We start from the raw sequence: 24,968 nt of genomic DNA on the forward strand, positions 1-24,968 counted from the left end.
GTTTACTTGACAAATTAAAGTTATATATAACATTCATAAATTAGTAGAAATTTTATTAAGGCTTGGCAACATTTTTAGAACGGAAGTTGCCATTTCAAATGACGTCATGGGCGGAGTTTAGTTGAAGATCGAATTCGGATTCGGTTGGCGGGCGCGGCCATCTTGGTGAATTAGTGACCTGGCGATTCGGTTTATAGATAGTGCTAAATCATTTGTCATCCACAATGTCTGAAAGGGAAGATAATGTGTATAAAGCTAAGTTAGCCGAGCAGGCTGAGCGTTACGATGGTGAGTACATATTTTTGTGATATCTATTCGGAGGAGGGCGAAAATCTATCTCAATTTTGCCGACAGTTGAAAGACGATTTGGTGATAGTCTGAAAAAAATCCATGTCTGAACAATGATTATGCCCCTAATAAACACCACCTTATCCAGGACAAATTCTATTACATTGTATTAAATACGTTTTTCATTGGAAACTGTTATAAATCAATGGCATTCTTTAGGCTTGGTCAGCGATCGATGCGTCATCCGCCGGTGGGATGCCCTTTACCTTACTACTCTGAAATTCTTGATGAAAAACTAGCCAAACAGGGATAAGAGGTCCTTGCGCTGATGCCTAGCTTTATTGAGCATATTATTATGTGGGATTTTAACAGTTTCATTACGAGTTGAGAACGAAAAGTTCGAGAAGAAAAAGTGTCACCTATTTTCTCATCCGAGAGAAGTTACTACGATCGATCTTATTGAATTCGTTCATGCATGTCGCACCTTGATGGAATAGCTCGTTTAGCGGTCGAGCTCATTCAGGATCAGTTCTGAAGTTGTCTACTCAACGCCCTCCGCGGTTTCACCTATTGTTCACGATCTTGCTGAGAAACTCGTGTTATCGCATTCATCTTTTGAATTAAGATGATAATGCCATCATTGTGTAGGTTATCTCTAGATATCTGATTTACATACGCATATACTTTTGATGATAAGGTCATTGAATGAATATTATAGTACAATTAGTTCTTTGCTATTTTCAATTGAATTTCTTATTGAGATTGGTATTAATCACCCTAGATCCTGAAGAGCGATAATTTGGAGGAGAAATCTTGGTTAGAAATCTGTCATGATTGTTAAAATATCACAGGTGTGCCAAGTAGAAAGTGGGCACACCTCAAGCTGCAGTCAATGTATTGCAACTGTTATGTAAAAGTGGTGATAATTGACAAATCTCAAAAAAAAATTCTAACCTGTAATTTATTGATCATATTTTAGTAGTAAAATAGGGATAGTTTATAAAATTCTTCACCCATTGACTTGTTTTATCAGTGTAAAGTGTCAGTTATTCACCCTTGACCATGATGTATGATTAATAAGTGTTAGATGATGAAATGCCTTCAAAGACTGCTACTGATTAAATTTCATTTAAGTTTGCTTAAGCTTAATTTTATATTTAATCTTTAAAATTTTATTATTTGGAGACCAGCAAAATTAGGATGCAGTTATTGTACTCCTTGCACACCAGTGCATAATCTATTATTATCATCAAATCATCACCATCGTCATCAAGCCTCGGAACGGAAATATCATGTAATCTTAACTGATAGCTACTGTAAACTTTGCTTAAAAATGGGGATTGTTCACAAATTAATAAATAAAAGTTGTCTTTCCTGCGGATATGAGTCAGTGGTTTGTAATAGTCAAATTTGTGTTTTATTACAATGGGATAGTTCTATGAAGTGAAACAAAAATCTTTTATGACACATGAAAGCTTAAATAGATACTCCTTATTTGTCTGACTGTTTAGTCAGTTCGAAGCCAGAAATTGACCCTGACATGTCTTCAAATGTTACAACATTGTTTGATCTCTTTCAAAATTTTATACATTCAGTGGTGTTTGTTTTAAAATATTTTTATTGTAATTGCATCAAAATAGGAACTTGGTTACATTACCATAATATTCCTGTTATGAAAATAAAATGCTAATGTATGAGAAGTGAAAGCTAAGTCACTGAACAATTGAATTTCAGAAATGGTAGAGGCAATGAAGAATGTAGCCTCCCGCAATGTCTCTGATAATGAATTGACAGTGGAAGAGCGGAACCTGCTCTCCGTTGCTTACAAGAATGTCATCGGCGCCCGCCGGGCTTCGTGGAGGATCATCTCCTCCATTGAACAAAAGGAAGAAACAAAAGTAAGTTTTTATCATTTATATCTGATTCTAGCAAGGGGTGGGTACTCTATAAAAGGGAAGTCTTCCCCGAGAAAGCTTTTCCATTTTCAAGTACCTTGAATACGTTGAACCTTGAACCTTGATAATCACTTGCATGTCAAAGAATAATAATGCCAATAGACGTATCTGTCAACTTGAAAGTTTGATTTTAGCGACATATTCATTTGATAGGATCTTGTTTGAAAATTGATAGACCACTTATTTGGCTGATGGTACCTATTCTATTAGTCAATAAATTCTGATACATCTGACAAAATCCTTAGAGATTTTGCTGTAAAAGGAAAGGTTTATAATATTGAGAATATTAACATAATATTCAGCTTTTCTTAGTTTACAAAGGTGACAAGCCATTAGGACAAAAGGTGATAAATTTTACTGATTGGAAAGCTTTCAACTGGTCAGTATTTGTCTGCATTTTACCTACCTATCTTCAGAACTATTAAATTTAATATTTGAGTAATTTAGTAAAAAATAAATCAATTGTGATATTTTATTTTCTCTTTGACAATTTCAAGTATATACCACCACTGGCGCTCTAGACACGCTAAAGCACCGTGTTCGCAGTGACGTGACCCACGCGTCACCTTTTTAAGTCCGCACCAAAGCTCACAAACGCTGACGCACCGTAAACGCAGCGCCGCCTATATAAAAAAACGTGACACATAACGGACGTCACTGCGTTTACACTGCGTTAAGCGCCGGTGTGGAAGGCATGCTTTAGAAACATGACTCAGGGGTGGAGTTTTAAAGTTAGACCATATTGAACACTAGTTAACTAACGACTGACTGCAAATTCCGTTGTAACAAGCCAATTACCCCTGCAGCTTTATGGTTAATGTCTGATGTTTATTACATGATTCTATTTAGTTTCACCTGCCCCGTTGTCAGTCTGTCTGTTCAACTTTTGCAAGTTAAATGTTACCAACTTCCAGTATTCTAGCTAGATTGACTTGAAATTAGGAATACTTATGTAAATCGCGTTACAATGCAATAATTTAGTAGTGACATCCTGGTAGTCCAGCCAGGATCGTCTCTGCAGGATGGAACTCTTCAATGGTTAATAGCATGGACTTGAAATTTGGTATGCAGATGTAGTTTGGGTGACAATGCAAGTACAGTCAACACAAAGTACAGTCAGCAAAAAAAGCTTGTAATAAGAATGTTTTTTTTTATGGTTAGGTTATTACTATGTATGTATATTTAAGTACTGGTGTTAAGTGTCCAAGTTTTTGAACTCCACCTATAACTGCATTACTTTGTTTATGTGACCTCACATTATTTTAAGCACCCGCCTGTGTCATTGAACCTTTCATAATGTCATTGTTTTTTAATTGTCTGCAAATGAAACGTTTGCAAGAAGTATTTGCAAGACCAACTTGAAGCTGTTATCTGATTTGTCTTTTCCGTTATTGCGAAAACGGTGTTGCACACTTAGTTTGCTTAGGATTGGTGGAAAACCTAGTTGGGCATGCCCCTGTCTATTGAATTGACCTGTTTGAAAGACATGGATCAATAAATTGGACAAAGAGACAAAAGACCATTCAAACTGTTCAACTAAAACCATGTTTAGGATTAGGACACCTATTGTAAATATCACTGTATTTATCAATTATTTCTTGTTGGACAAGATATAATAATGATGAGTATAAATTAATTATCACTCTCAACCAATAGTCATTGAGATAAATGTGTCACCACAAATTAAGTTGCTAGTTTCCATGATTGCGTTGCATGAAGCCACTAATTAGGTAGTTAAACTTAAAAGATAACTAAAATCGTCAGAATTTGTAGTGTTACATCCATTTCAATCTTAGCACTCTCTCTGGGACTGGTGATCCTGTTGCAATCTCCTATTGTTGTACTGTATTCTTTGAGCAGTTACTATCTGGAAACACACTTTCTCGTTTCCTCTTTCAAATAAATAATCATCATCTCCAATTTTTACTTTATCCCAACAATCTGTGTAAATTCAGCTAACTGGTACGGTTGGTTCCCTAATTTAATGTATCCACTTTTTCATACTGATGATGATGATGATCCAACCATCAATGAGGTAATGCCAAATTTTATTGTGACGTTACTCGGAGTTACCCATTAATATTTCGTCATAGGTATAAAAGTGACGAATTTCCTAGTACCTATTTTCCATCTAACCAGCAGCACCACTTGGGCTGTTCGAAGGCATAGTAACGTCCTTGCTTTTTGCTGATGTGTGAAAGGGATGAATGTCGAACGCACGCTAATAAGTGACTGTTGTGTTAGCTGCGTCAATTTAGGTGTTGGCATGATTCAGAGGATAATAACCTGAGTAATCATTACCTTCTAGCAATGTAGGTCATTGACAACATTACGTTTTTTTCGATGTAAATCCAAAACTTTTATATTGTAAAGTTTGTTTTTTTGGAATATTTTTGTATTCTTTATTTCAATTCCAAATTTTTTGTTACTTTTGCGGTCATCCCGTAAAACCGTATTGAAATAAAGAATTCAAAAAGATTCCAAAAAAACAATCTTTATTTGATTGCTTAATAACAACATATTTTGTCCGGGTGAGCGGTTAGTTCCAATGGGGTGCTCATAGGAGAGTGACTGTGCTTAAGTGGTGCAGAATGAGGAGATTCCAATACAATAATTGTATGATGGTTTTATATGTTAAAAGTACTTTTTCATCACACTTGCTCGTAAACAGTGTCGTAACATGCAGGCTACCTTGGTTGCAACCCCCCAAATAAAACCCTCGACCTTAATGTGCTTGTCATGAAACCCGTGGTCGGTAAATGAGTCATTGCCCGTACTAATTTTTATGTCATGAAGCCCAAGATCGGTAAGTGAGTTTGTTCCTGCATGGCGTGCTGCTGCTCCGTGTGCGCGCTGCACACGCACGCCGCCATGCACATGCTGCGGATTGCCAAGAGCGCAATCAGCGGTATCGGCAATTTTTGATAAAATATTAGTTTTTCTTTTACAAATATACAATTTTACTCGCAAATATGATGAAAGACATTGTATGTCGCACGGGCGGTACTAGAATTACGAACATCGACTCATTAAAGCACTCAGTCTTCGACTTCAGGCTTCTTATAGACTCTCGTTCGTAATTTCTTATTTACCGCCCTTAAGACAATGTTTTATTATTACCATTGATCAAGGTAGCATTGTAATACAACTGTTGCATGCGGGGACCCTGCCTGATAGTAACGTATCGTTACATTGACATCAACGCAGTATTAATGATTACAGGGGTTCTCTTACTTTTTAAGTTTGCGGCGCAGATACAGACTCGGTCGCGTCGCGCCACCCGTACAGCTAGAAAGTTTAGCTCATAAAGGGGTACGATTCCCGGCCGGGGAAGATATTTGTATGAATATTACGAATGTTTGTTCTCGGGTCTTGGATGTTATGTATTTTAGTGTATATTTAGCTACATAAGTATGTTTATTATTTATTTATTTTAGCCGTTGCTCGCGACATCGTCTGCGAAGAATCCATTTATCGCGCACCCGCGGGAATATTACAATTTTCCGGGATACAAATTATCCTATGTCCTTGTAAGGGTCTCAATTCAAACTATCTCCATAGTCCATACCAAATTTCATCACGGTCGATTATATATATAATTATTATATTAGTAAGAATTGGTAGAATTAACAGGATATTCATTTTTATATAAAAGTTTATTTTTTCCTCCTGTCGCACTAAAATGAAAATAGAGATGTAGTTAAAAATTTCTATGTCAACAAACCCTTGTTTAATATCTTTCATGTTTAAAACGTTAAATTTCAATTATATTCGCATTAAACCACTATGAGCTTTAACGATCACATATACTTTTAATGGGTTGGAATTGAAAAGTTAAAAGTTATTCATGGGAGGTTATAGGACATTCCGCGATATATGCCGTGAGAATAAATATTAGAGTATATATAAATCACTTTCGCTATCACAAGTTTCAAGTGTTTGATCAGAAGAATAGTATTTTTGTGAATAAATAAATGAGACAAAAAAGAGTTGTACTTTTTTCTGGTTTTTGACTGGCCGAAAAGTTAATTACTAGGTAGTTTTTATCAATGAACTGAGCCGTCTGTCGAAGTTAACGGAAATCCAAAACAACACTGTACAGTGTAGAGTAAGGGAGAAAGGAATGGTCAATGTGATCGCGACCGTTCGCACGTCAGACAATATGGCCTCTGATCCCAATTAAGTCCATCCATTATCAGTAAGTTTCACTTGTTCTACCTCAACGTAAAATATGCGTCATAGTTGACGAGTTTACGTAAATTATAATAAATTAAACGATTTCAGCTAGGCTACGAACTGCCACTACTGACGTTTCAATTGCGTTAGCGTGAAAGTATACATCTTTACGAGGTTCCTGAACAATAAATTATGATAATAAAATTGCATACCTAGTGTTATTTATTTGCTTTTAGGGTTCCATCATATCAAAACGAATCTAAACTATTTCCATTTTGATTTCGCAGTCAAATTCAATTTTCGGGATTTTTCAAAATTACTGTATAATTCTTTATTATACACCACAAATTCAGTACAATTTTTTTACACATGGACACAATGCAAAATTATATCGTTATTTTTATTAACGTTTCGTAAAAACCCCCGACTTTGTCACTTCAAAGTTCAATATCTCAAAAACGGCTAAACTGATTTTGATGAAACACGTCTAAGAAAAAACCATCGCTAGAAACCCTGCTTTCAAATAAAAAAACGCATTCAAATCGGTCCACCCGTTTAAGAGCTACGGTGCCACAGGCAGACAGACACACATAGCGGTCAAACTTATAACACCCCTCTTTTTGCGTCGGGGGTTAAAAAACACTGCGCCAAATTTCATGTCTCTAAACCTAGCGCTTATAAATTTGGGATTTAACCTACCGATATCGTGGATATATCAGGATAAGAAATAGCTTGTATTATTCCAGAAGTCCAGTTATCGCCATACCAAATTTCAAAAGCTTTAACGTGAAGGAGTAACTAACACACGAGTAGGTTTTTTTTTTACAAAAATAATGGTTTCAAAACCTATAAGTTCCGTCGACAAAACGAAGAAAGCCGAAGAAAGACTAAAGAAGCCGAAAGAAAGTTAAATTCTTATGCTCACAATTTAGAAAAACTTCTCACTTCATGCAATGTTAACGTAGACATCTAACTCAAATATTTCAAAGTGACCCAGTTTTTTATAACGCCGAAAGAACTGCAGACATAATTGAACACGGCTGTATCATCAAATGTTATTTGTCTGTTATCTTAGACTTTAGGTAAACTGAATGAAGTGTGAAAATCAATCAAGGTTGCTTTTTGCCGCGTCTGGGAGAATTTGACGCGCAAAAACTACAGTTAAAGCGAATGTTTTATTTGCAATTGGTTTTTTTAATTTCCTGCATTGAGATTAAATGTGCTCAGCTTGGTTTTAGGAATTGGTAGGTATTTTATAATTTTGTCAAGTCATATCAAGTTTTATCTCAACCCGTCGAGTCGTTTTAGCATATTAAGACGCACGCAAAAACGCCAAAATTTTTAACAATAGTAGGATACATTTTTTGATACTTGCTCAAACTCGTGTTTTTCTAGATCTTACGGAACTAGCAATAACTTAACCTAAAAGTTATCAGAACCACTTTCTATATTAAATAGCACTAGAAGCCAGGTGAACGCGGGGGTACTAATTTATGAGGATATTATAAATTCACAGACAAGTTCACGTCTGATAGTCTGAATTTTAACCGTGGCCGGAATACATGAACATTATCATATTTAATTATTTGATGACTCAGCTTCATATAACGCAGACTTAAATACGTAACTTAAGACTTTCCCACTAATTGTTCTGCCACAATTGTCAATGAGATCATTAAAGTCGCCGTTATTATCACAGCCTTGCTTTTACACCTACGCTTACTAATATCAGTTTATTATATCATTCATTGATTGCTAGCGTCACACACAGGGTAAGATCCTCTCGTACAATTTTGCACTCACTAGCCGTTACCCGCGACCCCGTCCGCGTAGAATTCGGTTTTCACTATTCCTCGGAAACTATGACGGATGGCCTAGTGGTTAGAGAACCTGACTAGGAAGCTTGAGGTCCCGGTTCGATTCCCGTGTCGGGGCATGATAAATAATTTGTATAAAAAATACGAATGTTTGTTTTCGGGTCTTGGGTGTTTAATATGTATTTAGGTATGTATCTATCTATATAATTATATTTATCCGCTGCTTAGTACCCATAACACAAGCTTTGCTAAGCTTACTTTGGGACTAGGTCAATTGGTGTGAATTGTCCCGTGATATTTATTTATTTTATTTATATCCTTCTCCGGGACGCAAACTATCTGTATACCAAATTTCATCGAAATAATTAGTAATTTCCGAGATTCCGAAATACATATACAAAAATGACTCGTTCAAAGGTATAAGATATGGGGTCGTACCGTCAGTAAATGTCACAACATCTTTTCCGAAAAGAGGAAAAACAAGATTGACACACCTCTCATTCTACCGCAACAGTTGTGAATATTGCGGCTGAATGAAGCGGCAACCTATATATTTTTCAGACGTCCGTTTCCTTTCTGAGGCACCTCCTTTAGTTACTTACTGAATAAATTAATGTAATTAATAAAAAAGGTTAGAAAATAAACAGGTATGAGAAAGTCTACATTTTTCTGGGCAATGCGAACCCTGCGCCGTCGTATGACCCCTTGTGTAACTTTTTGTATTAGTCGCATTACGAGCAAAAAAAGCGCAAACTCTTACACTGCGATCTTGGGCTATATTAGTTTATTATGTTGAAAACCGCTTCCTCAGTGGTAACACCCGTTGTAAATTCTAACTATTAGTGCTTCTTTAAAATATAATAGCAGTTTCCGTTAAATATTTCCTTCTATATAAAACAGTTAGTGGAACGAGGTTATAATAAAATTAGAGAAAAGTCGTTCCGCCCCGATGCGTCCTTTATATGCGATGTTTTGTAAGTTTTTGAACGGCAATTTGAGGCCACATTGCGAGCATGAAGGGAACTATTTCACAGAACCTTCTCTAAAATAAGTGAAGACTTAATGTTAATGGGTGTGGTCTCGTGATAATATGAGCTAATCACCGGATGGGCTTATTCTGTTGCCTTAAATAGTTGGGTCGCTTCCCGAAAGGCCTACGTCACTATTCAGGAATTTAGCAAGTAGGTCTTTGGCACGCATGACCGCTACAGCCTTTGTGCTAGACCTACTTAGCTAGCCCCGTCTAGGCCGCCTATTGAGAAATACGTTTTAGTTTTATGATCTAGAACCTAGATTCTAGGTTATGTAGTGTTAATGCCTAGGATTTATCAGATTATTATACAAAGTGGCTTATAAAAACCGGTTAAGTGCGTGTCGGGTCACGGGGTAGAGTTCCGCATTAATTAATATTGAATATTAAGTTTTGGGTGTCCATTTCTCAAATTTCAACTACATAGGTAGTAGGGGTGATAGTTTTCTTTTTAAATTCGTTATATGTACAGTTAGTTACCTGCATTCATTTTATTATGTTACCGCGAAGCGTGCAAAAATATCTGACAGTCCTACCGGCCCTAGAAATAGAGTCGTATCAGATATTTATGCACGCTTGTGTCAGATATTGATGCTGGTGACTGTACTACTGCCGTGAAGCCTTTGTTGACTCTTGAAGCTGACAAAAATTAGCATTTTGAAGCTTAATATTTCGAAAATAGACCTGAATCATGTCATGGTGAAATATACGGGTTCCGTTTTCCCATTTTAACAACGGAACCCTAAAAATACGTACCTACATTTTACGGGTAACTGACCTCCAAATTGTTGAAGTAGGTGGGTCATAGTATTACTATATATGGCTCGCTTTACGCCACAACGTCCGAGGCATTCGGGTAATTTAGCAAAATGCCCCTAATTTGTCGCGGCGATCTAGCACTGAAGTCGGTCCGTGTCAAAAGTTTCCTGAACATTTGCATGATTACTTTAATGAATTTAATGTACATTTTTGATGTCAGGATATTTCTATCGCTAATTTTTTATTCTAAGGCCATAGACTCGCAAGTCTGCCTCGCAGCTTCGCAAGCGGATCATTCATTAGATTTGGGAGTCTAATTGAAATTTCGGGATTATATTTAATTTCCGGAAATTCTCGACACTTACAACGAGGTAATTTACGCTGTATGAAGATCAGTGAAACAGCCCGTGCGAAATTTCATTCTCTGAACTTAGCGGTTGTGATTCGATATTTTGCATGAATGTCGTGGGAATATGGGGATGAAAAGTATTCTATAGATTACTGAGGTATAGTTATCTGTAAACCAAATTTCGTCCAGCCGTTTTAACGAAAAGGAGTAGTAAACTTTCGCATTATGGGCTCCCACGCAAAACTGCGAATTCGCATCGAATTGCAAAAATCTGCTAGCTCGCAGGACGCATCGCAAAAATTTCCGATCTGATTCGCGTCGCGCATTCCTGCGAATTCCTGCGATAACTATATATTAGGTATGACCTGCACTAACGCTTTGCCGCACGAAATCGTATCGCAGCAATTCGCATCGTTAGGCATCGCATCGCATCGCAGTTTTGTGTGGGGGCCCTATAATAATAATTAGAGGTAGGTAAGATTAGAGTTACAGGTAGGAAAGACTAAAACCTGGACCATATTAGTACACGATAGGGAAGAGAAATGGGGGAGGCCTTTGCCCGAAGGCACACAGAATCGGTTACCGTAGATTAAGGAAAACTATAGATATGATAATAATGTATAATCTGTATATGTAGGGTCCGTGTGAGAACTGCGGCCCGAGCCCTCATTCTATCTAAGAGAGGACCTGTGCCCTGCCCATCAGTGGGGACGTATTTAAACTGGAATGAGGATTAGATTTAACTACATCTTATGCGTTGTCGTCTGTTTACGACTTGAAGCTTTCCTATTATATTTGTCACGAAATCTACGTCTGATACGTCATGGACTTAGTTAATACGCTAATTTTATTTTCACCTAGATCCTAATTGATTCGGCGGGCGTGGCCTGCAAACATTGCTTTGTAGTTCGCATCTGATGTCACTGTCTGAAACGATATAACTATAATGGTATAGTGACAAGGGCTAGGCTAAATCCTTGCGTAGTGATAGCCAGCTTTTTACCTCAATAAGACGAAGGGTTATTTCATGAATTCGTCTTGAAATTTAGGTCGGTAGGCTGCGATTTTCACTATTCTGCAAGTCAACTGTACCACTCATCCCTTGCTGCACAAAATGTTGGGGGAATATTATAACATTTTGTGCCGCTAGGGATGAGTGCTGCAGTTCACTTGCAGAATCAACCTGTTAGGGAATATACAAGCTTTTTTTATGTTCAAATATTGTTATTGTATGACAATCGAGTTGTGGAAATAAATAATAAGTAATAAATATCTCAAAAAATACTGAAGATGTCTACATTGTTAATTGTCAATTAGACACAGATCCGACATCAGTCAACTACAAGATATTGATACAGCCAAAGTTACAAATGTACAGACGTTCTTAACGGTTCTTTAATAAAGTCGTGTATACGTATTTTTGTAACTTGGCCATATTGATCAATTTCAGATTGAAATGTATTTGACAGTCCAGAGCTGCTGATTTGTTATTATTGCATGCTAACGGTGTCTGTTTGTGTCAGGGCGCGGAGGACAAGCTGAGCATGATCCGCGCGTACCGGTCGCAGGTGGAGAAGGAGCTGCGCGACATCTGCTCCGACATCCTGGCCGTGCTCGACAAACACCTCATCCCCTCCTCGCAGACCGGCGAGTCCAAAGTCTTCTACTACAAAATGAAGGTAAACCAACTGGCTCTTGGCCTACAACACCAGACTACGCCGTGCTTTACGATCTTGGGCCAGAAGGGCAAAATGTCTTTCAGAACCTCATCCCCCCAGTTGTACATGCGATGACCAACCGGCCTACGTCCACTCCGTCGTCCCAAGCACGCTCTCTTCACGGCTCGATCCTCTCGCAGTCTTTCCACGTGTCTAAAATAGAAGTTTATTCGGCAGGGGCTCTTTTACATGTGACTTTTTTATACTACCAGCACTTTCGGAAGACAAGAATGCGACCCAAGAAATATGCAGAAAGTATTTTTTTGAAACAAAATTCTGCAATCACAATTATCCTAAATATGACAGCTAGCATAACTAAGTAAATAATTGGATGTGGGCAAGATAGAATCAGCTGGACAAAGCCAGCAGACGAAGCTAAATTTGATTTTTTCAGACCCCACTCGTACAGTATGGGAAAACTGTAGCAAACTAAATATGTACTTACCTAATGTAATAATTGCATGTCTTTGATCTCATTTATTTTAATTTCTCTCATATCGTGTCCTATCCATTCAGAATTCCCCGATTATATGAAATTTAAGTGTATAATGCACTGAATATTATAGTATCACTAAATAAACTTGAATGTGGTTAGGTATTGTTTAAGTTTAAGCAGAAAGTTAGTCGCGTGAAGTAGGTCAGTAGGCACGAATTGTTTTGCAGTGGGAAACTGAGGAATGTGCTGAGCTTTCACTCTAAATTATGTCTTTAACTATGTGGCTGGTATTAAAAATATAAACAGTTTGTTAAAAAGTTATCATGAAGATGAAGATGTTGAAGCATTTGAACAAACAATCTGCTACTTTCTTAAAGCTTGTTGGTAAATCTAAATCTCGTCTCAATATAATGTATTAACTTAACAGGCTTCTAGAATAGCTAAGATCAGTAATAAATAATTAAACATCTTTCGGTTGGACTAATAGATAAGGTGATAAAGCATTCTTCTGCCCATGAGGCATGGGAACAGATTGTTTCACATTAAGATTGTACTGTACATTCCAATCCTCTGAGGAGCTATTAACATTTTAATGAGTTTACTTTGCGCATTGTTCAAATCGCAAGCTCGAAGCTCAATGCATTTTTTGTCAGAGTTGTAGTTTGAAATTAGTTCAATTCACTCAAAAAGAAACAAATTTGCTATTGGAAAGTGTCATTTCGTTCTATTTTTATTTGAATACGTTTTTAATATACGATTATATGCGATGTTCTAGCGTACTCATTGCTCTGAACGAACAAATATGAATTGGCCGTGGCGCTGCCATAATTTAGCAGTAATTTGGACGCACATGTGCGTTTGTGGCACCTGTCGAAGTATCTTTTCACGGCAGCGAAAAGGCCCAGAGGCGGGAGTTTCGCCTTTTATGTCTGTTGAAAAATAAAATAAGTTAAAGGTATATAGTTTTTATTTGAACCTTTGTGTAATAAAAAACCAGGCGAGATTCTTTTGACAGTTCGCGCGAACTAATAGTCAATGACCACGCGAGAATGCCGATAAGATGGTATAACCCTGCCCGTGAAGATAAGCGTATAGAGTTATATTAGATAGATACAAAAATCAATCTGTTATTATTTGAAATAGTTTTAAAGGTTTTTGAGGATTTAGTTCAAGCCAGAAAGGCCCCTGGGATGATCGCATTACTCAATCTTTCTCCGTGCACGCTTTCGGTCGGAATCGGTTGCTAAGTCAGCTATCAGGCGTTCGCTGTCGTTTGCCACCCTGCAAAAGCTTTTGTCTCTTCTGTTTTGTGTGTATCCATAGGTATATATGTATGTGTATTTTTTATGCACTATTTGGATAAATTTAAAAATATCGGTCCTTTTGTCTATTCATTGTAGTGTCTACTCTTGTTTCTGATGTCCTATCAATGGTTCAAATCCTAACAATATATTGCGTTAACTTTTTACTGATGACTACTGTGTTAACTAAAGTGCGTGGTGTTACAGGGAGACTACCACCGGTACCTGGCTGAGTTCGCGACGGGCAACGACCGCAAGGAGGCGGCCGAGAATTCGCTCGTTGCTTACAAGGCCGCCTCCGACATCGCCATGACGGAGCTGCCGCCCACGCACCCCATCCGGCTCGGACTCGCGCTCAATTTCTCAGTCAGTATCGACCCTCACACCCCCCTTTATATCCGCAGGTGCACCACGCTCCGGGCTCTAACTTATCTAGACGGCACGGCGAAGTCCGTTACCGTATCCAACGATTTATATCGATATGTGTGGCACATGTATGTAGAAGCTGTAGTGGCCTAGTGGTTTGACCTATGGCCTCTCAAGCAGAGTATCGTGGGTTCAAACCCCATAACGCGCCGGAGTTTTTCGAAATTCATGAGCGAAATTACATTTGAAATTTACCACGACCTTTACGGCAAGGAAAACATCATGCGTGAGAAAACCTGCACACACCTGCGAAGCAATTCAACGGTGCGTGTGGAGTTCCCAACCCGCAAGGGGCCGCGTGGGAACTACGGCCCAAGCCCTCTCATTCTGGAAGAAGGCCTGTGCCCAGCGGTGCGACGTATATGAAATGAAATCATTTATTTACCAATATATTTATTTATTTATATAGGCTGGCTGGGATGTTGCATACAGGCGACGGTTAGGCTACGTGAAATTTCCTTCCTGTGTCACAAAACGCTAGAGGCTGTTGTTTCTAGTCTTATAATATAAAAAAGTTAAATAAAATTGAAGGTAAAGAATTAAGAGTGTTAAATATTACTTGCTTTGTGACTTCCCAATTGAGTGTCAAACTCACTTGCTTTAATTATGAAAGGCATTCTAACAGGTGTAATACGAAATAGTTTGTTAGGCAACATTACATTACCGTTAACCTTGACCCGACCTTGGCGGTGAATGGGTTTGTTAACGCTTTAAACTGGAACGTAGATAAGGAGTAGACCGTTTAAAACGTTGTCTGTTACGTAAATTAACGAACTATGCTATACACGGGGTTAAAAATGTTATCTTAGGAATAAATCTTTTGAGACTAAAGTAAACAATACAGGCTTTCTTTTAAATGTATTTGATTGTTCGTGCAATTATTAAGTCCAAATAATCTAATGTAGCCGTATTTCGTGAATATCTGTAAAATAACACGTCTTTTTTGAGTTGACACAAAAATGCAAGATGCCTAATGGTTACTACGTTATTCCTTTATTTTAAGATACTACGTTACTTTAGCCTCCTAACGCCCAAGTAACATTTTTGATTTATGAACATGAAACTTTGTCATTTATGATAGAGTTTGATGTTCAAATTACAATGAGTCCTTTATAAAGGACTGGGCGGCAGGAGGTTAAAGGATTTTTTATCCGTTCTTTCGATTGGCGTCTTAAAAATACGAAGCGTTTTTTTTTTTCACATATGATTTTAATTTTTCGAAAGTCTGAATACAGTATTACTTTTAATAATAAAATAGTTTTCCAGTAAGAAATCTTATCTACAATATTTAATTTCTTTTCAAGTCGCAAGGTATGCAATGTGAAACTGTACTACGGCCATTACAAACGTGCGAACTTAGTCATAAATCATTTTAAAGGTACCTCTCGCTCGCTCTCACAGGCCTTATGGGACTGCCCTAGTGTTGTGTGTAATGTGAGAATAACTTTAAATGTCACCTTGCTCAAACGGAAATTAATAAAGAAACCATGCGACTTAACCTTAATGAATCAATCACGGCTGCTTAGTGACATCACTGCACACAACAGCCGCTAATCGCGAGATGGCATAAATACGTGACGCGCCGGCTTACCGCCTGCGTCACGCGTTTATGAGATGTTTTAATGGCTGGACTCTGGTCGAAATAGAACAGATATAGCTCGTAGTTTAGTTTCGCGTAAATTCTTTTGTTTTAAATTTTGATTCACATATATTAGATGAATGAATAAAATAGCTTAGAGATTCTCAGATAACAATGAATGTATCCATTCTCTTTGGAGCCGTTGGAAAAAACGTGTTTACTCATTTTAAGTTTAAAAGCATAAAACAAAGGTATTTTTTTTTTATCATTCTTGTTGGACGATCGAGTATATTTTATATTTATATTTAGATTTTACCCTCTGCTTCGCTTGCCTTCACCATTAGGTCTGGAGTTTGAATTGAAATTGTAGGATTTGTTAAGGAGTGGTATATGTATTCCTTAACGTGTGGTGGTTTGTAGGTGTTCTACTACGAGATCCTGAACAGCCCGGACCGCGCGTGCCGGCTGGCCAAGGCGGCGTTCGACGACGCCATCGCCGAGCTGGACACGCTGTCCGAGGAGAGCTACAAGGACTCCACGCTCATCATGCAGCTGCTGCGCGACAACCTCACGCTCTGGACCTCCGACATGCAGGGCGACGCCGAAGGTACGCACAATACACTATTACGTTTGCCTACTACTTACACTGAATGCTGCGGCCCGCTGTACCATTGCTACAAAAAAAATTTAACCAATAAAAAAAACAACTGGTGGATGCAAGTGACGAGATGTCGTTCATTGTGGCGTTGGGGGAGGCCTTTGTTCAACAGTGGACGTATTCCGGCTCACCATGATGATCAACAAAAAAATTATGAATGGCTGCTTTTACCCGTTCTCACAGGATGAAAGCGTTATCAGCTGTAGGGGCAGTTATTTAATTAAAACAGACAGTATTCCAATTTGCACCTAACCGCAGCTGCCGAATTCCCATACATTTTAATCGCAACCAGCGTGCAGTTTGTGTACAGTTTCTTTGCCAACTGCAATGAAAATATACGGGCAATTTTCAGTTCCAGTTGATGTGTAGTCTGTACCGGCTCTAAAATAGTAACGGGCGTTGTCAACTGCGATGTAGCTTCTGCTTGCAAAACGCAACTCCTGTCTGCTTGGGCTGGTTTTGGAACTTTACACACAGCAAGTGTGCACAGATGGGTTTGCTCGCGATGTTTTTTTTTTTCATTGAAAAAGTTTGCAATTGAAGTCAAGAGTTCGAATCCAGGACCCCCGGTGTAAGAGGTCATTGGGAATAGGTTATCATGGCTCATTTAACACAAATCATGTTCTATCAATGTCGGCTCAACTCTATGAAAAATCTAATGGAATTCGTAACTAGTTTACAATATTAATTGCAGTTTTACTTTTCTACACTTTAATTCAGCACATTTCTCCCACACTTTCGAATAGTGTATACGAGTGATGATGTAATGTTATAAAATTGTAACTGCCATTTTATCTCCCGAATCCCGATAGCCGTGCATAGCCTAATGTGTACGTGTTTGTGTCCGCAGGCGAAGCCGAACAGAAAGAGCAAGCGCAAGACGTGGAAGACCAGGACGTGTCGTAATACCTTTCAGCGTTCTATTTAAATTTAATAACAAAAATAAATATAGTACGATGTAAGAGCCAGCCCTCGATGACAACCGGTTGTAAGCCTCTCCGCAGCCCGGGGCTGCCGCCGCCTGCCCCCCCTTGTCCCATCCCCCCCCTGCTCCTGCCCTGTACCCACCCCGCTGCCTCCGACTAAATTCACTCGTACCCGAACAACCGATGTCAACACCTACGATTGTAATTTTCGTTTATGTATTGTGTCAAATTATATACGAGTAATAACTATTATGAATATGTACTTCTTTTGATAAATTTGTTTTCGATTATGAGAAATAATGTTAAGGTAAAATACTTTGGTATTGCATTTTAACTTGTATGTTGTTGAGAATGTATTTTCCTAATGGTTCACGTTCGGATGATCTCGCGCGCCGTCAGGTTCTCTCTCGAGGTGGGAATTGTAAATTTTCTAAGTATTTTATACCGCGTGTAAAGTATTTACTCCGTTGAGACTAGCACCGTAGCGACCGTTAACGATATATGAAGCATTTAGTTTGTTCTCGGGATGATGGTCGCCGCGCCGCGGGTCTCGCGCTGCACAAACTGCGTGTGTGTGCGTGCGTGCTTGCGTGTGTGAGCGCGAGGCGCGGTCGCGGCGCGCACCAAGTCTTCCGCGCTCGCCGGTCATCATTCATTACATTCATATATTTTATCTGTAACTAACATTATTAGGGTGGTATTAGTAGTGACTTGCAATATTTAGCTAAGTGATAGTGGCGTCACCCTGTTGGTCTTCATGTATCGTATCTATCGTACGTACGTACCGCGTTACATACATTCATACCTTCTTGTGTATTTATTGCAACATTATAATGCGTTTGTGTAAATTGTGACTACTGTGTAGTACCGTACTGGTGTTGTTGAACAAATGCGGCGCCGGGCGCCGGGCGCCGCCCGGGCTGCGCTTGTTAGTAAAGACATGTCGATGTACCCGCTTTGTTCGTATTACAACTTTTGGAGTATTCACACTGAATTGCTTTAATTACTTACGAGTATTGTGATAGAGATTTTGTATATTTTAATTTATTTTTTTTAATTTCGCATGTTTCTCGAAAATAATTCGCCGTAGCGCTAAATCTCTTACGATTTTTACAGGACGAACCGTAGTTCTAAAAGTTGTGCTAGGATAAGGTAATGCACTTGAAAAAAATATTTATTTGAAATGAATTGGCACGGAGCGCGGCGGCCGCCGGGCCGGTCCGGGCCGGCCGGGCCGGGTCGCCGGCGCGGCGGGCGGGGCCCGGCGGCCGCGCGCCGCGCCGCTACATTCCACCCGCGCACGCGCACGCGCCGGCGCCGCTCGGGCCCAGCGGGAACGAGTGCGTGCCCGAGTAAGATATTAGCGTTATTATTAATTGAATTCGTAATATTGCATATATTTTTGTTAATTTATCCACAAAAAATACTGATGCAATTAGCCTTAGTGTTATGCAATATTGATTTATGTCCTTACCAACTACATTGAAATTTATTGTAAATGACAGTGTAAATCTAATAATAAAAATTCAAAAGTCCAGTCTATTGTTTTATTGTTTCCATTGCAGGGTTCCCCTAGGGAAATTATTAACTTGTAATATTTGTAGGCCCAAGTGATAATGCAAAGTAACATGCAATAGATCTTATGCACACCTTCCGAACAAGACTGACACAATTCTCATTTCAAAACTAAACTGCCCAATTGCATAACAAATTACAAGCTATTAGAATACTAAAGCGATTTTGTATTGAAATTCACTAATACTATTTGCTTGTAATTTATGCAATTGGGCCCTGTTTTTCTTTTTCCACAGTTTATTTTTGAAAATGAGAATGTCTACTCGAGTCCAGAATGGGGAATGTCTGAAAAATTTAGAAAAGCTTGAAACTATTTAGGCGAACACGTTTGTCAGCAATCCGGATTAAAAAAATTAAATTAACATATTTCAAAGTAGATTGACAGCTGAAAATGTTACCAGACAGCAAAACAAAAATAGGCATAGGAATGTCGACTTTAAAATATGTAAGACGTATAATCACAGCCTCAAGAGTGACTTCTGGAAAAGAATTGTTTGATTCGTCGGAATTATCTATATATAATTAAATATATCATGCAGTAAACCAGTATTTATCAGAAAGGAAGATTCTTTTTAAATATAAAAGTAGTCACGGTAATTGCATAGTTTCATTTGATATTGAAAATCCGACGAATCGGGAACAATTCGTACAAAAGGTATCTGGAGCCTGGATCTACTACTGCGGACAGAGAAACTAGAGGGTATCTGATACCACGAATATTCAATAAATTGTTTGATGAGAAGGAACGCGTAAGCAAGGGAATTTAAAAAAATAAATTGAAAGCGTGTTTGATGGATGCTTTTCATGAAGAAAATATAAACATCTTACGTACATCATCTTATCATAAAAAAAAAAAAAAAAAAAAAAAAAAAATCTAATGTTTAATTTTGGATGTTTAATGTAGCGTGGTTATAAGTACTTAATACGATCTAATTTAAAGAGGTACTTACATAACTAAAATAAGGAGTGCAGTATTCGCCAACAAACTGTTTTGCAGTTTGGCGAAGTAGAACTTTTTTTTGTATAACAAATGGGTAAAAATAAAAAAAATATATAAACAACCTTGTGTAGACGCGGAATGAAAATGTTTATCACTTTTGGGCTTTATTTCCAATAGTTTTAGGCCTAAAAACGACGCATCTATTCATTGCGCGATTGCACCTATATACAGTTATTATTCCGTATTAAGTTTTTTTTATATCGATATTATTAGTTTTTTTTTAATTATCGATATTACAGAACTGTGGCAACATTTGTGTGCATGGACTGTCAAGTTGGTTCGCCTAATTCTGGACTCGAGTGTAATGAGGGCTATCGTTTTTTGTCTTTCTAGATGGCGCCACTGTTGCGTGAGGTTTTTAAGTGTGGGTTTCAAAGTCTGTTATTACGGGCGTAAAAACAAAGTTTAGATGAAAATCATATTTAATACACCTTAAACTTAAAACCGTACCATAAAAATATCGAGCAACCAGTGTTGCGTAGTACCGTTTTGTTCGGAAAAAAAGGGAAGGACAAAAAATTCCGAAAGACAAAACTATCTCATAACACAGACATTCATTGCCCCGTAACTCATAATTGCCATAATTAATTTCAGGTAATGCAAAATATTCACAAAATTATTCTAATTATAAATAAACCCGCGTAGCTCACCCAAAAACTATGAGATTTGACATTTGGAGACCTCACGCTACACTAGCGCCTCTAGTGGCGAATTCATACGCGATAGCCCTCATTGTGTCAGTCTCGTTCTGAAGGTGCGTATGAAACGGCCAGCCATACACACAAAGGGGTCAGTGTCAGTAGTCGAAAATGATATACCTACGAGATGCGAGCTTTGCAAGCTGAATAAAAGCTTGTAAATACGAAGGGGTGTCACATAATCACATAACATGTGGTAACTACACTTTCCTACCACATTTGACAGGGGTAGGCACCAGGTCGTATCGTCTAACGTCCGGACGCTCGCAATCTCATTCCCCATTTCTTTCTAGCCACACAGAGGGAAGTGGTGAAAGCGATTATGATTCAGAGTGCGTTAGGCAATATCACCTCTGTATTTTCGATGCTTGTCTGTGGGCAGTATTTCTTTAAAAAAAAACATTTTATATAGGACATTTTTATTGCACAGTGAGAATAACTTATAACAAAAGAAAAAAAGATCAGTGTGGTACAAGCGACCAAGAAAATATTACAAGATTACATTTACAACTTGGAACAGAAATAAAGTAAGCTAATCGTTCCTGGCAAGACATGCGTCGCAGAAGCACTTTACAGGACCGAATTCGGTTCAGTTTTAGAAGTTGGCTTTGGTATAGAAAGGAAACTAAAACAGATGGCACACTGTGAGGTATTCTCACTGCTTTTTCAAATATATACATTCGCGGCAAACGCGATTCTTACGAGACCATTTCAGGATTAAATTTAATCGACTAACATAGTTCAGGGTGCAGTGGCCCGCCGTAATTACGTCGGTATGGTTACATAGTAAAGCGCGTCTAACATGGGGCGATTCAGGCGATTTATGCACATTCAAGGAAAGATATTTATTTATTCAACTAATATTTAAATACATACTTTTATACTGTCGAAGTACAAGTGTACTTATAATTTTGGCCAGTGTCTCCATACGTGTAGCCAACTTTTTCTTCCGACCTATTGGTGTAAGGATGTTATGGTTTTATTGCACTGCGTTAGTCGTTGATTAAATAATCCAGAAACGGGATCGCGAATAGCCTTTTAAATAATATCAGTTTAGCAAACGACTAATCGCATCTAATACTCATACTTTGCGTATAGTCACTAGAATCTAAGCTGTCGACGTTGTGCCCTAAGCCGTATAAATAAATTATAATTAATAAAGTCTGAACAGAAATACAGACTGGCTGCATACCTACATTGTTTAGTTCGAATTCTAAGTCAAAATATAAGTTAAGATTTATCATCGTCAGTGCAATAAAGATGCATTTATCATTATTGCTATTACAAAAATATGTGATCGTTTTAATTTAGCACTCGTCGATCAAAAAACATTGAATTCGACCACACCAAAAAAGATACTGTCAAAAACACTTAAGTAGAAATTTTCTCCACACTGCAGTATTACGAATTGCAAATGAAGTAACATAATAGGACTCAAGCGAGGAATATTAATTATGTTTATAGAGCGGCATAGCATAGCGAGCCTATATTTCTGTGCAGACAGATTGAGCCCGTTTAGCCTGACTAAGCGGCCCTGCCTCCTCGAAACAATCAATAATCTATGACATAAAACTTAAACCGCATAAAATAATCAATTTACAACTATATCATACAATACCTACATGCGCGTTGTATAAGATAATGAGCTTGTGTCGATATTCGTGACATTCATCACAATAATGTTAAAATAGTGTTGTCTTTTTTAGTTTGGTTGATAGAATAACATGGATAAGTATGTTTTTATAGATAACACGCAGTGAGAGAATATAGGTTTCTCATAAATAATAAATCTATTTATAAATAAAGTTTTTATACATTGAAAGAATAATATTTATAGACTACCACTATTTTTTTAAATAAGTAATTTAAGATGAGGCATCTGCATTTAATGTCTCTAATATTATTTTAATCATATAGGCCTCCAGGACATGAATACCGACACAACACACGGCTCGACGACTTACACGTAATCATAATTGAATAAAAAATAGATCAATGAGTAAATATAGCACATTATAGAATATATTATTACATCACATCAGTCTCGATTACAATTAAAAAAATAACCAGGCGGCGTCCCGCCTCGTGCATATATTTTATACTATCACATAAATAAAATCTACGTAGTACATTACTTTTGGTACAGTCACGTCTAAAAGTATGTATACACAAAAAAAATTAAAAATATGTAGCCACACATTTTCATCATAAATATGTATCTATTACTGACACCAAAAAATTGTATTCATTAAACTGTTTCAGTATTATGTAATCACAAAATGCTTCAGAAAGTTGCATACTTAAATAAATTCCATTTAAATGTATCCACCTCGTAGGCAAAAATAAGTATACATGAATGGGTTCCATATACATATAACCATACCAATTTGGCAAATATTTGTATACGCCGTTTGATTCATAAATATGTATCCAGACTGCAACAACAAACCTTGTCTGACTGGCATAGAATCGTAAGTTGTATATTTAACTGATTTGACAATTCACGAAACAGTGCGGACTTGTCACTGCATACGTCTATCTCACGATTATTCTATGACGCACTTGACAGTCCTTAGATTGAATTGACTTGTAAATATTGAGTATTTCAGTTTAGGGTCATTCTCAGAAAGGTGCACTAAGCATTTTTTGTTTTTATTTTAATTATATTGTTAATTGTTAGTGGTAGAGCCGCACTGTAGCCAGTTCTTGGTTTGCAGTACGAATGGGCGGGCTCGATCACAAATTATAGATATTTCAAATAATTATATTTACCTAAGCTAGTTACATATTCGACACAATTACAATTCGTTGTATGACGACATTCTATAAAGCAGGAACTAGCACATAATTTACAAAATAAAAATATGGGTTGAAGTTCTTCTTGTTCGTAAATGTCATTATCGTCCAAAAATGCATTATAAAAGCACTTAGTGCATATTCCAATAAACAATACCATTTCTTTTTCAAAGTTTAACATAAATGTTAAGTGTTCAAGTACATCCAGGAAAACATCTCGTAATACGAGTACACATTTGGGCAGAGGCAGCTGAAAAATCTTTGTTTTCCATGTTTTGATAAGGTTCCGTGATATATCTTGGGTATCATCGATTACGATAGCTGTAATTTTTTTTAAACACAATGAATATAAAGAATTGACAACAAGAGACATCATTTGCACTTGTCCACACTTCCAACACTTCACATTAAAGTGAATAGATAAAGATGTATAGACTAAAGATAGAAAACACTACCTATTTGTAACTTCAGATAGGTTATATATTATAAAAGAAAGTCACTGGCTTCATGGAAGAACTTCATTTTAAAATCAATTACTTACATATACTTATACTGTCAAGTGCAAGATCGCCATTCTGTCATCGTCATTCAGAAGCTGTCTTCTATAATTAAAATTACAATGATTAAAGATTGCAAATTATAGATGCTTCAGTGGATCTGTCCTCAGTGGATGACCCGAACAACTTGATCGCTTTGGCTTAGTCGATATTAATGACCACTCTGGACGTTTCCAAGTATTTGGTGATCTTGATGGTGTATAAAAAAATAAATATATCCATACCAAATTTCATCCAGCTCACTCCAGTCAGTTCATCCCCCATTTTCTCCCCTTAAGGTTTGCTTTTGGAGATAAAACTAAGTACCCTATGTTCAGCCCCTTGACAGTCGAAACAAGTCGGTTTCGACGTGATACCGGAACAGACAGAGTTACTTTCAATTCATCACTCCATAGTATAAAACAAAGTCGCTTTTTTTGTCTGTACGCTTAGATCTTTCAAACTACGCAACGGATTTTGATGCGGTTTTCACAAATAAATAGTGTGATTCACGGTGTCTATGTATACCGTAACCGTGTTGTGCCGGAACGGGTCACCAGTATATAATATTATTTTAATGGAGTATGGATTCGTAGTATGTATGTCCCTGCCCGCATGCAGGTTACGAAAGAGACAGACATGTAATCTTAACAAAACAGTAATTCTTCAAAACGAATCAAAATATCAAATCGTGTTTACATATTTATGAATCAAACGGCGTATACAAATATTTGCCAAATTGGTGTGGTTATATGTATATGGAACCCATTCATGTATACTTATTTTTGCCTACGAGGTGGATACATTTAAATGGAATTTATTTAAGTATGCAACTTTTTGAAGCATTTTGTGATTACATAATACTGAAAAAGTTTAATGAATACAATTTTTTGGTGTCAGTAATAGATAAATATTTTTGATACAATGTATGACTACATATTTATG

At 37.5% G+C, this 24,968-nt stretch overlaps 1 protein-coding gene across 1 annotated transcript; it reads left to right on the forward strand.

Annotated features, from left to right (window-relative positions):
- Positions 1–102: 102 nt before the first annotated feature.
- On the forward strand, positions 103–18,955 carry 14-3-3epsilon (tyrosine 3-monooxygenase/tryptophan 5-monooxygenase activation protein epsilon). The gene is made up of 6 exons (XM_074092598.1): positions 103–288; positions 2,023–2,186; positions 11,898–12,053; positions 14,037–14,195; positions 16,255–16,441; positions 17,343–18,955. The coding sequence occupies exons 1-6, from the start codon at positions 225–227 to the stop codon at positions 17,396–17,398; spliced, it is 786 nt and encodes a 261-aa protein (XP_073948699.1). The 5' UTR covers positions 103–224; the 3' UTR covers positions 17,399–18,955.
- The last annotated feature ends 6,013 nt before the right edge of the window (positions 18,956–24,968 follow it).

The sequence above is a fragment of the Choristoneura fumiferana genome, chromosome 9 (assembly GCF_025370935.1).
Source record: "Choristoneura fumiferana chromosome 9, NRCan_CFum_1, whole genome shotgun sequence".
Lineage (NCBI taxonomy): Eukaryota > Metazoa > Arthropoda > Insecta > Lepidoptera > Tortricidae > Choristoneura > Choristoneura fumiferana.